Source organism: Nanorana parkeri, unplaced genomic scaffold (genome assembly GCF_000935625.1).
Source record: "Nanorana parkeri isolate BGI_ZX_2015 unplaced genomic scaffold, ASM93562v1 scaffold657, whole genome shotgun sequence".
In the NCBI taxonomy this organism is placed as follows: domain Eukaryota; kingdom Metazoa; phylum Chordata; class Amphibia; order Anura; family Dicroglossidae; genus Nanorana; species Nanorana parkeri.
The window spans coordinates 361,267-375,760 of record NW_017306925.1 but is presented as its reverse complement, the minus strand read 5'-3'; the positions used below and the strand labels follow the sequence as shown (position 1 = coordinate 375,760).

General features: G+C 40.0%; 1 protein-coding gene across 1 annotated transcript in view; it reads right to left on the bottom strand.

Annotated features, from left to right (window-relative positions):
* Positions 1 to 1,393: 1,393 nt before the first annotated feature.
* The window catches only part of LOC108792548 (alkaline phosphatase, tissue-nonspecific isozyme-like), a 19,907-nt gene continuing 6,806 nt past the window's right edge, over positions 1,394 to 14,494 (bottom strand). The window contains exons 6-10 of the mRNA XM_018563347.1: positions 12,548 to 12,617; positions 8,608 to 8,742; positions 6,895 to 7,086; positions 4,766 to 4,882; positions 1,394 to 1,621 (exon numbers count right to left, since the gene is read on the bottom strand). Of these exons, the coding sequence (XP_018418849.1) occupies positions 1,410 to 1,621; positions 4,766 to 4,882; positions 6,895 to 7,086; positions 8,608 to 8,742; positions 12,548 to 12,617 (726 nt within the window). The 3' untranslated portion in view covers positions 1,394 to 1,409. The remainder of the gene's footprint in view (positions 1,622 to 4,765; positions 4,883 to 6,894; positions 7,087 to 8,607; positions 8,743 to 12,547; positions 12,618 to 14,494) is intronic.

Sequence of the window (14,494 nt, the reverse complement as noted above, 5' to 3'; positions counted from 1 at the left end):
GTGTATATAGTATATATATTGTTGTACATTTTGGAGAAATGTTTAATTTTAGTCAATCCTGTGATTCTCACACCTTACCATGCACACCAGGGATAAGATAAGACAGATGTTACAGCAGCATCCTCTTAGGGCAAAACCACGTGTTAGAAAGTGCCTTAAATGTTTATTATCTCTCCCAGCACGGCCATATGAGTGCAGACAGCGGGGCAGCATGGTCGTATCAATGAGAAGAGCAGAGCAGCACGGTTGTCTGTCAGTGCAGAAAATAGAGCAGCATGGCCGTATCAGTGAGGAGACAGAGCTTGGCCTTGTGGGGAGTGATGGCCGAGTGGATGGACTGACAACTCTGCACCGAGCCAGGGACGTGTTATAAGGTAATGATCCTTATAGTGTGTGCAGCCATCTCCTACATGTCCTCCCTTCATATTACACATACAGCAGCCTGGACTCCCTCTGTCAGCCCTGTTTTTTGCTATCTGCCACACACTAATTACTACCACCCCTTCCCTGCCACCCCTAACACCAACACCCCCCTTCCTGCCACCCAAACACCCCTAACACCTACACCCCACCACCCCTAACACCCCCAAACTCCCACCCTCCCCGTCCGCAAAACAAAACCTGGCCCTGGTCCAAAAAAGATTGGCGACCGCTGATCTAGAGGACAGGAACTGCACCTTGAGGGTAGCGCCTGGTACATTTATTGGTAAGAAAGTGGTTCTGGGACATTTGTAATGTAGATTTTTCTTGTCGCTGAAGAGTCATATTCCTTAAACGTATGTCTGCCTGGTTACCAGTAGTGCTATATTTATACTTTTTTTTTATACTGTTTTCACTGAAAAGTAGTAAACTTTCGCCTTATCTGTTATTTCCCGCTCTGAATGCTTTGCTTGTGGCCATGAGGAATGCCGTGTGCATTTATTGTACACTTCTGCCCCACAGAGGAATCTCAGTAATATTGCAGCGTATGTATACAGTATGTTTGGTAGTTATATGGTAAAGCTTCTTTTAAAACAATAAATTATGAAAATGTAATAAAAAATCAATTGAGAATGCAAAATAAAAAGAACCCATAGTCAAACATTTTCATTTGTCAGAATTCATAATGGATTTCTTCGCCATGTACTTTGTGGAATATTTGTTTTATCTGAAAAGTATTAAGAGAGCACTGCAGTAGACTCACATAGTGCTTGTATGTGTGATTAACCCTCCATATCACTGTACAACACTGGTATCTTCTGAATGAATTAAGTATTTTATTGTTTCATCAGATTGCAAAATATACTCATATCAATGATTACATGCTTAAACATTATAACAAAGCAGTTGAGTTGAAGACATGACAAAAATGCAAATTAATGTTTTGTGTACTTAAACAGCTACCAGTTATACATCAACCTAAAGCATGTTTAGTTATGGGGAGAGGCAGACTTTAACTGTATGCAGTCTGTATAGGGCTCCAGACAGGCTGCATATGCCATCACGTGGGCAATATAATTCTGCTCGTGGATGCCATGGAACAGATGAGCAAATGGGCCTTTAGCCATGATGGCCACATCTTCTCCTCCATGTGTTTCTGAAACAAGTGGGACAGCCGCTTGCTGTCTGTAACTGGAGGATTCTGTTGAAAAAGTATTATAAACAATGATTTAGATCATGTAAACATGGTACTTTACGGCCCTTTTAAATGACCACAGACAATTCAGACACGCATGTTGATATGTGAATCATTTGAACATTCTGTGTTATACAATCAAATTCCAGATGACAGAATGGAAGAATCTAAGCTGTGGCTATGGACATCTTGGAATTCGTATCTATTGCACATTTAATTTGGCCACAAGTGTAAGAGACACAGTCATGGTCACTTTATGGACATGCAGTATATGGTTTCCAAAAGTAAAACCAAATTAATATGACCATTTCACCATTACTGATCATGACATATCTATATTATCAGAATGAGCTTTCATATGCATAGCACTCAATTTCTTAAAACAGTCTTAATTCTAGTATTTGGAGACCCAGAAGCCATTGATCTCAAAGAAAACTGAACCCTCCGAACCAGGGAATTGAGAACAATGGATGAAGATTCTAACTAATTCAATACCTCTCTTTATTATTATTGAACCAGAAAAACTTTCATCAACATAAGAATAGAGTGTCACTATATTCTGTACTGACAATATAAAGATTAAAACGCAATTTCAAACAGCTAAGCACACAGTTGAAAAATATATATAATTACTCTTTTAAATAAGAGGATGTTTTTATATTCTGCTTGGCCATTCATGTGATTCATACCCCCTACCACGCACAAGGCACAGCCAGGTGAGTGACACACATTTTGCGTAGTTAAGTTTTGCAGCTTCCTATGTCACCTTTCAGCCACTATTTAGCATTAACCTAGTTCAGTCATTAATTGAGACATTTACTGCTTTCTCATTTGTACAGTGTTCCAATTATCCTTAACAAAATCCTTACACCTTTTCTCATATTTTTATGCCAAATGATTTTCCCCTTCTAGGATAAAGTAAAGGAGAACATCTTCCATCTGACTGATGTAAAATTAATGGACAATCTGGATACATATCTGCTAGATCAGAATCTCATGCCCATGTAAAGATAACAACATCCCCTTTTGATCTATATTCTGAATGTTCTGTATCCTAGCTCTTTGAAAGAAAACTAACTCCCCTACTATTCTCCATTGGTTTACTAGGATTACTGATGTTATATTGTTGGAAGATTTCATAGGCTTCCAAAGAAACCAAGAACAGTAGTTTAGTAAACCTGGTTTAATCGAACTGACTTAATAAACTCCCAAGACTATACAACTCCGCTAATATCATACACAGATATGGTACAGTAATATTAGGGAATTCATACACAGCTATGGTACAGTAATATTAGGGAATTCTCTGCTAGTACACCGCTGAATGAGATATTATAATGACTTGTAACATGTATACAGTGTAAGTAACAACTAGGGTCTTCCTATCTTGTAACTAGGGATGCACCGATATATCGGCCGCCGAAACATATCGGCCGAGAATGGCACTTTTGGCTAAATGCCGAAAGTGCCATTTTCCTGTTGATACATCGGCGCATCCCTGCTTTATTTCCTCCCCGCTGGGTGCTGCTCTGTGTCACAGTGGGGAGGAGAGAAAGTGTGATAGCTGGCCGAGCGCTGTGAGTATCCGGCGTCTCTCCTCCCACACCGCTCAGCCTCCTATCACAATCTGGCAGAGCGGTGTGTGCGCGGAGACAGCCCGCGCTGTCACAGGAGGCTGAGCTCTCCTCCCTGCACTGCTCGCTCAGCCTCCTGTGACAGTGGGGGTGATTTACTAACCTAAACACACGCACGCACACAGCAAAACGTATTTATCAACCAAAAAGTCTCTAAAAGCATATTTCTACTAATGCCATATATGGAAAAATCATGCACATGATGCATATATAATGCTGCTTCACAGTTTAGACAAAAATGGTTAGCTAATGCATTTACATTCCTGCATTCATCAACGCAAGCAACATAACATAGAGCTAATTTACACCACATTACCTTGCAATTCATTGCAGGGCTTTGCACAACACACCTGCTGGGTGTGTACACACTACAAAGGTGTTTCGATTCCTCCCATAGATCATGCTGGGAGGGAACACACTACAGAGGTGTATACACGTTCATGGTGTGTTTATAAGGTTAGTAAATCAACCCCTGTGTGTCAGAGAGGAGAGCGGGTACAAGCAGTCGGTGATCAGTGATCGCTGAGTGTTTATACATAATTGAGGACATGGTATGGCTACTATATCCTCAATTATGAATGAATGGGAAGTGATCTGCATTAGCTCCTGTTCATTCATAGTTGTAGTTATAGTAAACATACCATATCCTCAATGGTATGAATGAACAGGAACACTCATAGAGGATTCCTGTTCATTGATAACTGGGGCTGCAGAAAAAGAGATTGAGGACTCTGTGTCTCTGTGTCTCTGAGGACTCTGTGTCACTGAGGACTTGTGTCTCTGAGGTTAAAAAATAAATAAAATATTTAAAAAATTAGAAAAAATTAAAATAAGAAACCTTTTTGGTTTCGGCCTGACAATTTTTTTATTTCGGTTTTTGTTTCGGTTTTGAGATTTCCATTTTGGTGCACCTCTACTTGTAACCATCCCAAAAAGTTACCATCAAATTAGATAAAATGCAAATATTTCTGCCATCCAAATACTTTGCTGTTGCTTTTTTCAATTGTGTTTAGAAATACATACAAATAAACCTAATTCAAAACTCATGTTGTAGCATTCATTTTCGGTTGGTTCTGATATCTAATTTCGCAATTTTCAGAGTAACATCTACAGCCTGTATTGTGTCTCTTAGTTATAAAGGCTATTAAAAGAAAGCAGGACCGACTAAGTAGAAGTATAAATCCTTTTCTAGTTAAATAAATGTTACCACCATTATCTGAGGCTCACACCATGATTTGTAGTCCACACGGAAACACTGTTAATGAACATGTTACCTTTTTTTCAATCTTACAATAATTTTGTCCTATCATGAACATTCTTTAAAAATAAAGTAGAAAAGTACACAGTGCACCAAACTGCTAAGTATTGTCTTGGCTCTAATGTGTATAAAATTAGAAAAATAAGATAAAGCATAAATCTTTTAATAGAAACCTAAAGTTATGACATGAAATAGTGATAACAGGTTAAAAAAAAGGCCTGGATCTCATCTAATCGTAAGCAATAAGGTGATTCATACCTGTATCAATGGAAGTGATATCTTCTCGTACTCCATTAGTGAGTTTGAATCCAAGACCATTTCCATACAGCAAGCTGGTAAATGGTTTGAGGTCACTGGCTCTGCTTGGTGCCAAACCTACCAAAAATGAAGCATAATGAAGCTTTAAAGAAATGGTTCTTTGCAGATTATGATTTAAAGTAAAGTGTTTACTCCTGATTGGATTATACTAACATTTTCTTCCTCTGCAAACTAAAGAAATAAGGGCAGGATGAACAGGAAAGTATGGTGAAAAGGAGAAAAATGACTTAGAGGGACCAACCAATTATCACATATGGGAGGTGACAAGGGATCAAAAGAATAATTTCAAAAAGGAAAAAAAAAATAACCGCAAAATGCTTTTTATAAAATCACATACAGTATATGAAAGCAACATACATTGCTATAAAATATTGTTACAGTTATGATACATTATCAAAGGGCTTCACTTTTTTCTGCAGAAGATGAAGGCCTGTCACACACAGACTGATTTCTCATTAACATCAGTTAGTAAGTAGGGCAGTGGGTAATGCCATAGCTGATCCATCTACGTGTTGCCAGTCATTTCTCAAACCTGTCCAGGAGAGGAACTGGCTCTTACGTTATAAAGGGAGTATGTCATTTTCTCTAGCCAACTACCAAATGATCACTTTCTTGTAGGCTTCCATTTTCTTGCAGATCAAAGTCTCCTCACCTCTCTAGGCTTCACATTCTTTGAGCCTCCTGCCACTAATCATAACCCAGAACAAATGACCACAGAAAAGAGGAAGACCATTGTTCTGGAAGACTCCATGCTCAGCAACTGCAACTGTGCTCAGCAACTGTGAGGATATAAACACTGTTTGCACCAGTGTTTGGACCTCCTGATTCTCACACTTTTGTGGCCACATGTCTTTTGTACAGTATATGCGACTATGAGGCTCTACATGATGCCAAACAGCCTGGCTAACCCAGTTGTTATTTTTTTTATTTATTTTTTATTATGAAGGGACGTGGATGCTGTAGCAACTCTCTGTCAACTCTCACGAATGTCATCCACTACCAAATTTAGGACACAGCCTGGCTGGACTGGCAATTTTCATATTTGTTTCTTTTATTTTACAGTGGTATACATTATTGGCAAAACTATATTTGCTCATACCATTAGTAGACTGTCTGTGCCTGACTTTTTTTTTTCTTCAAACATACACAGTCCAGGAGTTCTATGTTGGTGACCTGACCATGTGTCAGGCAAATCAGCCTCTTCCTGGTCTTTCCCCAGTGAGATTCCTACATACCCACACACACATAGGTTAGTCTTTACTCTGTACACTTCCTTCAGAACACACATCTCCAGCTTACTTTTCAGAGACTTCTTATAATGCAGTCACACCCTCCCAACACAAAAAAATGCATATTAAACAAAGTTCATGTCCTGCTCATAGATATTGCACACTGAGCCCAGATACACAGTCTGGCGGTTCTGTTCACTGAGCCAAGACACGCAGTCTGCTTCCATAACCCTGCAAACTCCTCTCTTGCACATACTGCCCGCTGTCATACCCACCGCACTCTTCTTTACATAATACTCTCTTTCATACCTCCTGCACTCCTCTCCTGCCCATACTGTCCATTGTCACACCCTCATACTCCTTCCCTGCACATATTGTCTGCTATCATACCCTTGCACACCTCTGCTGTATTTACTGGCCACTAAGACTCCTTTTATCATTGTTTATTATATCCCCAACCTTTCCTGTTCTGGAACAAGTACTCTTTTGCCACTCTCTATAAAAACATAACCTTCTGTCTTCAAGACCTTTTGTTTACGGCCATAACGCCATGTAATATATTTAAAACCAGAGAAGCTGAAATTAAAAAAATACACTTGCACCCGAAATCAAGCATCTCTCATAAATAATACTGCATACAGAAAGCATTAAAAAAACACAAAGCAAAATATGCTGCATTAAAGCAGACTAAAATGAAAGGTCCATTTATGTGACACCCCCTCCCTCCCCCCGCCACACACAAACACCCTCCGATGTCAAAATGCTGCATTACATAAAAGGGCAGCCACATATGTGGATCATACATTTTAGTGCAAGGTCTGTTTAAATTAAGTGCCTTACCAAAAATACTGTTACCACGATCTGTGTACCCTCCAAAGGTGAAGACATGAGAATGGTCAGCAGTCACAACAGTCAATGTGTCAGATTCTAAAGTCAGCTGGCCAGCTTTGCGAATGGCTTTATCAAACTCAACAGCCTCTGTCAAGGAATTCTTAGCATTGCCATCATGATGACCATGGTCAATTCTGCCACGTACAATAAACACAAGAACATTAAAATGAAGCAAAGATCTATGATGAAAGACCATCATGTAGCATTTTGCACACAAGAACCCTCCCAAGAAAAAAATTAACAGGTGATAACTATATAAAAAGTCTTAATGTCAGCTTTTACATATATAAACTAGACTGTACACTTTGTACTAGGTGTTGTGATTTACAAATATATAAAAAGGGTCCGTCACCTTCAAGTGACTTTGTGTTACGTGTTTGCTAGGGTCCTTTGGCAGCACATTTCAGCTGGTTTGTTTTAAATTACATTAATACGATATGTAATGGTTTGCTTCAAAATAAAACCTGTACAGCAGAGATGTTCTATTCCCTAGCACCCCAACATCAGCAACAATTCCCAGAAAGATAACTACACTCTTAGCCGAGACACGTAACAGAATTAAACGTCCCAAAACCTTTTGTTATCGTCTTAATGACGTCTTAATGTTATCGTCTTATATGTTTAAAGGGATTATGTCACATTAAAAATATCCTGTCTCAGATAACTCTAATGAAAGCTGCCATGTGTCTTTACATTGAGTATATTAGTTTCAGAGCAGAGACTTCACTTACACTAAGGTTGAAAAAGTTCAGTATTACTAAAGTGTGCAACCAAGGAGCCAAAGAATAGTAGCCTTCGTCAGAGGCTTATGTACCGATATTTTGCTTCAAGGTGAAAATTGGACAACCTTTAACAAAAATTGGGCAAAAGGTTTGTATTACCTGACTTGCAAGGGAACAGGAGTATAGCCAGATATCTTATATAAACCAGTATTGTCCTCATATGGGAAGCATGAGGCATAGGGGAACCGGGTGGCTGTGGTCCCCCTTTTTTTTTTTCTTTAAAGCACCTTGAAGACAAAGGGAAAATATGCTGCTAAGATTTGTGTGGGGTTTGTTTGGACCAGTCTGATTTGGAATTTTTTTGTGGGTTGCTTGCTGTGTGTAACTGATGTCAGAGAGCTGAGGAAATCTGTGTATTAAGAATAAAGAAAGACCAGGCAAAGGGTACCTCTCACATGTACAAACCTTTACTGATAACCAAAACATTTACACATGATTATCAAGAATTTATATATAAATATGAATGATTAAAGTTATTCTGGTTTGGGTGTCCAGCTTGATACTTTCGATTGTGTTTTAGATTTAAATATATTATGACAGGGAGACTCTCTGGGACTATAAGTATACTCTGTAGTGGTAGTCATTATGCAGATGTTCTGCTGATCAAACTGAATACAATTTTGGCTCTGGAACGGTGTGTCAATAAATTAAACTAAATGGGAATTAAATGTTCTCAAGGCTAAATTATATTTTCATTAAAAAAAACCTCCAATATAAATAGTACCAAATGTCCATGTAGCTATCAACATCTTCTTGGTGACGGCCCTTGAACCCTGGCATATGTCTACGTCTTGTCAGGGCTAGCACATTCTCTTAATTCTCCCCGAGTGTATAAATAAATTCCTTGTGCTAGAATTTATACCATCCTATTTATACTTATCTTCCACAAAAAGGAAAAATCCATTGGGATTCTTGCTTAGGATCTTAATGGCCTTCTCAGTCATCTCCTCTAGGGATGGGTCAGTGGAAGGATTGCGATTTAGTTCATATTTCAAGTCTTTTGGTTCAAACAGCCCTAAATTAAACAAAACATGTTTAGTGTATTTAAGATTCTACATGACTGAAAGAAACTTCTCAAACACAAACATCTACTGTCCTTACATAAAATTCCTGACTTCCAAAGTTCAAGTTATTATGCAAACCTTTCCCAAGATAAATATGGAGCCTGCCATTGCTGACCTTCTTTTGAAAAATGTTAATTGTCTGGCTGCAATGCTTATCCATTGGATTCAATACTTTCTCTGTGAGTTTTATAGAGAAATATTGCTTAGGAGTTCTGGGTTAAAGATGAACTCCAGGGAAATATACAATACACATATTAATGCAGTTCTGTATTCATTAAAGAGTCAAAAAAAAAAAATATTTATTTATATACTGAATTTACATAAGTTCTATCCCACTCCTAATAACCATATCGATCTACAAGTTTGTAAACTTATTGAAGATGCCCATAGAATGTACTTCCTCAATTCACTGACATAATTTCACTCAGCTCTGTAAATATGCACTTCTTGTGTCACCACTGTAAATAAACCTGCCATCTGAGCTACAACTCAACATCTGAGCATTGTAACATTGTCATTGCTTGCTGGAAGCAATGCATGATGGGATATGACAGCTTGAGAAATTAAGATTGCATTACAACAAGCAGCACACTGGGAATTCAGGAAGTTGATGAAAGTGATGGGCAGACAGGAGGCAGCACTCACTACATAAAAAGGTTTTTTTTCAAATACGCTTTGATTGCATTATGAAAAACAATTCTAATATGTATTCCGATTACATTGCTGATATTATAACAGGATAGTATATGCTGGGACTTTAGAACTCCTTTAATATATCAATAAATGGTTATTATGTTTTTATAACTGTATACAGTGTATTTAGAAAGTATTCAGACCCCCTTCATTTTTTTTCAATTTTGTTATGTTGCAGGCTGATACTACAGTTGTATAAATTCTTTTTTTTCCCATTAATCTAAATTCAGTACCTCATAATGACTAAGTGAAAACAGAATTTTAGAAATGTCTGTGTATTTATTAAAAAGGAAAAACTGAAAAATCACATTGGCCTAAGTATTCAGACCCTTTGCAACAACACTTGAAATTTTGCTCATGTCCCTCCCATTTCTCTTGATCGTTGCTGAGATGTTTTGACATGTTGATTGGAGTCCACCTGTGGTAAATTAGATTGGACATGACTTGGAAAGGCACACACCTATCTGTAGAAGTCCTCACAGCGGGCAATACATACTGTATCAGAGCAAAAGCCATGAGGTTAAAGGAACTGCCTGCAGAGCTCAGACAGTATTATTGCAAGGCACAGATCTGGGGAAGGCTACAAAAAAGTACTGATTCACTGAAGGTTGCTAAGAGCACAGTGGCCTCCATAATTCTCAAACTGAGCAATCGGGGGAGAAGGGCCTTAGTAAGAGAGGTGACTAAGAATCCGATGGTGGAGATGGGACAAAGTTCCAGAAGGACAACCATCACTGCAGCCCTACACCGATCTGGCCTTTATGGCAAAGTGGCTAGACAGAAGCCTCTCCTCATTGCAAAGCACATGAAAGTCCCCTTGAGTTTGCAAAAAAAGCACCTGAAGGACTCTGATACTGTGAGGAACAGGATTCTTTGGTCTGATGAAACCAAGATTGAACTGTTTGGCCTAAATTCTAAACGTTATGTCTGGAGGAAACCAGGCACCGCTCATCACCTGCCCATACCATCCCTACAGTGAAGCAGGGTGGTGGAAGCAGCATCATATTGTGGGGGTGTTTTTCAGCAGCAGCAGGCACTGGGAGACTGGTCAGGGTTGAGGGAAAGCTGAATGAAGCAAAGTACAGAGATATCGTCAATGAAAACGTGTTCCACAGTGCTCAGGACCTCAGACTTGGCCAAAGGTTCACCTTCCAACATGACGACAAACCTACGTACACAGCCAAGACAACACAGGAGTGGTTTAGGGACAACTCTGTGAATGTCCTAGAGTGGCCCAGCCAGAGCCCTAACTTGAACCGTATTAAACATCTCTGGAGAGACCTGAAAATAGTAGTCCCCATCCAACCTGACTAAGCTTGAGAGGACGTGCAAAGAAGAATGGCAGAAAATCCCCCAATTTAGGTGTACAAAGCTTGTTGCGTCATACCCAAAAAGACTCAAGGCTGTAATTGCTGCCAAAGGTGCTTCAACAAAGTACTTAGTAAACGGTCTGAATACTTAACTACATGTGATATTTCAGTTTTTTCTTTTTAATAAATTCACAGACATTTCTCAAATTCTGTTTCTACTTTGTCATTATGGGGTACTGAGTGTAGTGTAATTTAAACAATCAGGCTGCAACATAACAATATTGAAAAAATACTTTTGGAATGCACTGTATATGCAGAGAACTAGGGATTACTGTGCAGAATAATCCATAATTTATGTTGTAGGGTTACATGGGCCATTTTACCCTCAGGGCCTGTTCACATAGATCAGGTCCTGATCAGGTCCTGATCAGCAGACGTGGAGCTGCTGATGCATTGCGTTTTTGGCCGTGTATTGGCCGCGTTTTGGCCACGTTTTTGATGCGTTCCAGCAAAAACAAAAAAAAATTTTTTTGCTGGAGTGGGGCTGTTTCCGGACCTGACAAAATGTGACATGCAGTATTTTTGCTGTCGTAAGCTGAACGGACTGTGCACGTGAGAACTGGAGCCCATAAAACACATAGGGATACATTGGGATGCATTTTGAGTGCAGCAGCGTACGGAGCCGGTCAGCACACAAAACGGACGTCGTGTGAACAGGCCCTCAGACACTGAAAAAATCTACTGTGGGAGATTTTCCACAAAAAAAAAGTGTTCGGGTTTCTCTTGAAGAAAATGTGGCAACCCTAAGGCTGGGTTCACACCTAGGCATATCGAGTATGCACGTTTGTCGCGCGTTTTTACCGCGATTCGTGGTAAAAAACGTGCGGCAAACGCACGTTTCCGAGGGCTACCTGGCTGTATCCCAATGGATAGGAAATTATGGACACCGGCACTCCAAAGTAGAATAACGTTTTTTATTGACGTTCCATGCAACAATACACTTATTGCTACGTTGGCAATAAGTGTATTGTTGCATGGAACGTCAATAAAAGACGTTATTCTACTTTGGAGTGCCGGTGTCCATAATTTCCTATACTTTATTCGGACGGTGGCCATCTGTCGACTACTGATGCACCCAACCTATCATTACGGATTAAGTGGTAAGGAGTGCAATGGGTACACGGATTGTTACTGTATCCCAATGGATACACGCGGCAAATACGCCCCCAAAGAAGCTCCTGTACTTCTTTTGGCGTAGGGCATTTTGCAGCGCGTTCCTACATGCTGTAAAACGCCCTGGTGGGAGCCATGCCAATAGGCAATCATTGGTTTTCACATGTTGAACGTTTTACAGAGCACAGAAACGCGCTGTAAAACGTCCAGGTGTGAACCAGGCCTAAGGGTAGCAGCACTTAGCACCTCAATTGCTCACATAACAGCTGCAGTCCTAAGTGACTGGGAAGCTGTGAGGGAGCGTAGCTGTGGCTTCCCAGGCTTCACATTCAATATGCAGTTTGATATGTGGTGCCATTGACCCATACAGGAGTGCTTCAATGCTCAGATACTGCCAATTGTGATTTTAATTTTAAAGACAACCACATGGAATTCTTTATATGCAAACTGTATTTTCATCAGTACTAATTAAAGGGAAATTAGATGAAATGTGACTTTCTGGTGAGAAAATGAATCCCTCAAATCTACAACATAATCTATACTGTGAAAAAGAACCTTTTTTACATAACCGATACCCTACCTATGAGATAATCTGTTGTAGTTTCATCCACAGCATCAAAGTCTTGTTTATTCCACACATATTTTGACCCCTGTTAAGATAAAAGTGACAAGTACATATATATTAGTTATCAGCGATGTTTATGAACTGCTTTATAATGCCAAATGGAATAACTGATCTTCTATGAAATGACAGTAAGCCAATATTTTGGGGCAGACAGAACCATTTTGCTAAGTAAACTAAACTGATTTTTTTGTTGTTAATATATGAAACTTGAAGGTTATATGAGGGTCATTTTGAGGACTGGTAAATACAGCTTACCTTGTCTCCCTTATGTATGCTCTGTGCTTCCCTATGCTAGTGTACAAATTATTCCATCCAAAAGCAGAAAGGAAGGGTGGGTAATGCTATATTTATCAAAGCAGCCGTACAAGGACTAATGCTTTTAATTAATTTTCTTGTCAGAATTGTTATCGTTTTTGACATACACTATATTGCCAAAAGTATTGGGACACCCCTCCAAATCATTGGATTCAGGTGTTCCAATTACCTCCATGGCCAGAGGTGTATAACATCGATCACCTAGGCATGCATACAAACATTTGTGAAAGAATGAATCGCTCTCTGGAGCTCAGTGAATTCAAACGTGGTACCGTGATAGGTTGCCACCTGTGCAATAAGTCCATCCGTGAAATTCCCTTGTTACTAAATATTCCACGTTTAACTGTCAGTGGTATTATAACAAAGTGGAAGCAACTGGGAACAACAGCAACTCAGCCACAAAGTGGTAGGCCACATAAAATGGCAGAGCGGGGTCAGCGCATGCTGAAGTGCACAGAAGTCGCCAGCTGTCTGCAGAGTCAATAGCTACAGATCTCCAAACTACGTGTGGCCTTCAGATTGGCACAACAACAGTGCGTAGAGAGCTTCATGGAATGGGTTTCCATGGCCGAGCAGCTGCATCCAGGCCTTACATCACCAAGTGCAATGCAAAGCGCCGGATGCAGTGGTGTAAAGCACGCCACCACTGGACTCTAGAGAAGTGGAGACGTGTTCTCTGGAGTGACGAATCGACGAATCATGATTCTCTGGCAATCTGATGGACGTGTCTGGGTTTGGCAGTTGCCAGGAGAATGGTACTTGCCTGACTGCATTGTGCCAAGTGTAAAGTTTGGTGGAGAGGGGATTATGGTGTGGGGTTGTTTTTCAGGGGTTGGGCTTGGCCCCTTAGTTCCAGTGAAGGAAACTCTTAAGGCATCAGCATACCAAGGCATTTCGGACAATTTCATGCTCCCAACTTTGTGGGAAGAGTTTGGGGATGGCCCCTTCCTGTTCCAACATGACTGCGCACCAGTGCACAAAGCAAGGTTCATAAAGACATGGATGAGGGAGTTTGGGGTGGAGGAACTTGACTGGCCTGCACAGAGTCCTGACCTCAACCTGATAGAACACCTTTGGGATGAATTAGAATGGAGCCTTGAGCCAGGCCTTCTCATCCACCATCAGTACCTGACCTCACAAATGCGCTTCTGGAAGAATGGTTAAACATTCCCATACACACTCCTAAGCCTGGTGGACACCTTCCCAGAAGAGTTGAAGCTGTTATAGCTGCAAAGGGTGGGCCAACTCAATATTGGACCCTTCGGACTAAGACTGGGATGCCATTAAAGTTCATATGCGTGTAAAGGAAGGTGTCCCAATACTTTTGGCAAAAAGTGTTCATTAAGAAAATATATTAAGATTGTATTTGGTTATCGGAAAAATAGAACATTAACCAGTTGACATCCGGGGTGTTAAACCACCTTCCCATCCAGGCCATTTTTCAGTATTAAGCGCTGCGGTACTTTGACTGACATTTATTCCGTCATGCAGCGCTGTACTGAAATGAATTTTATACCCTTTTTTGGGGACACATAGAGCTTTATTTTGGTGGTATTTAATCACCACTGGGGTTTTTATTTTTTAATA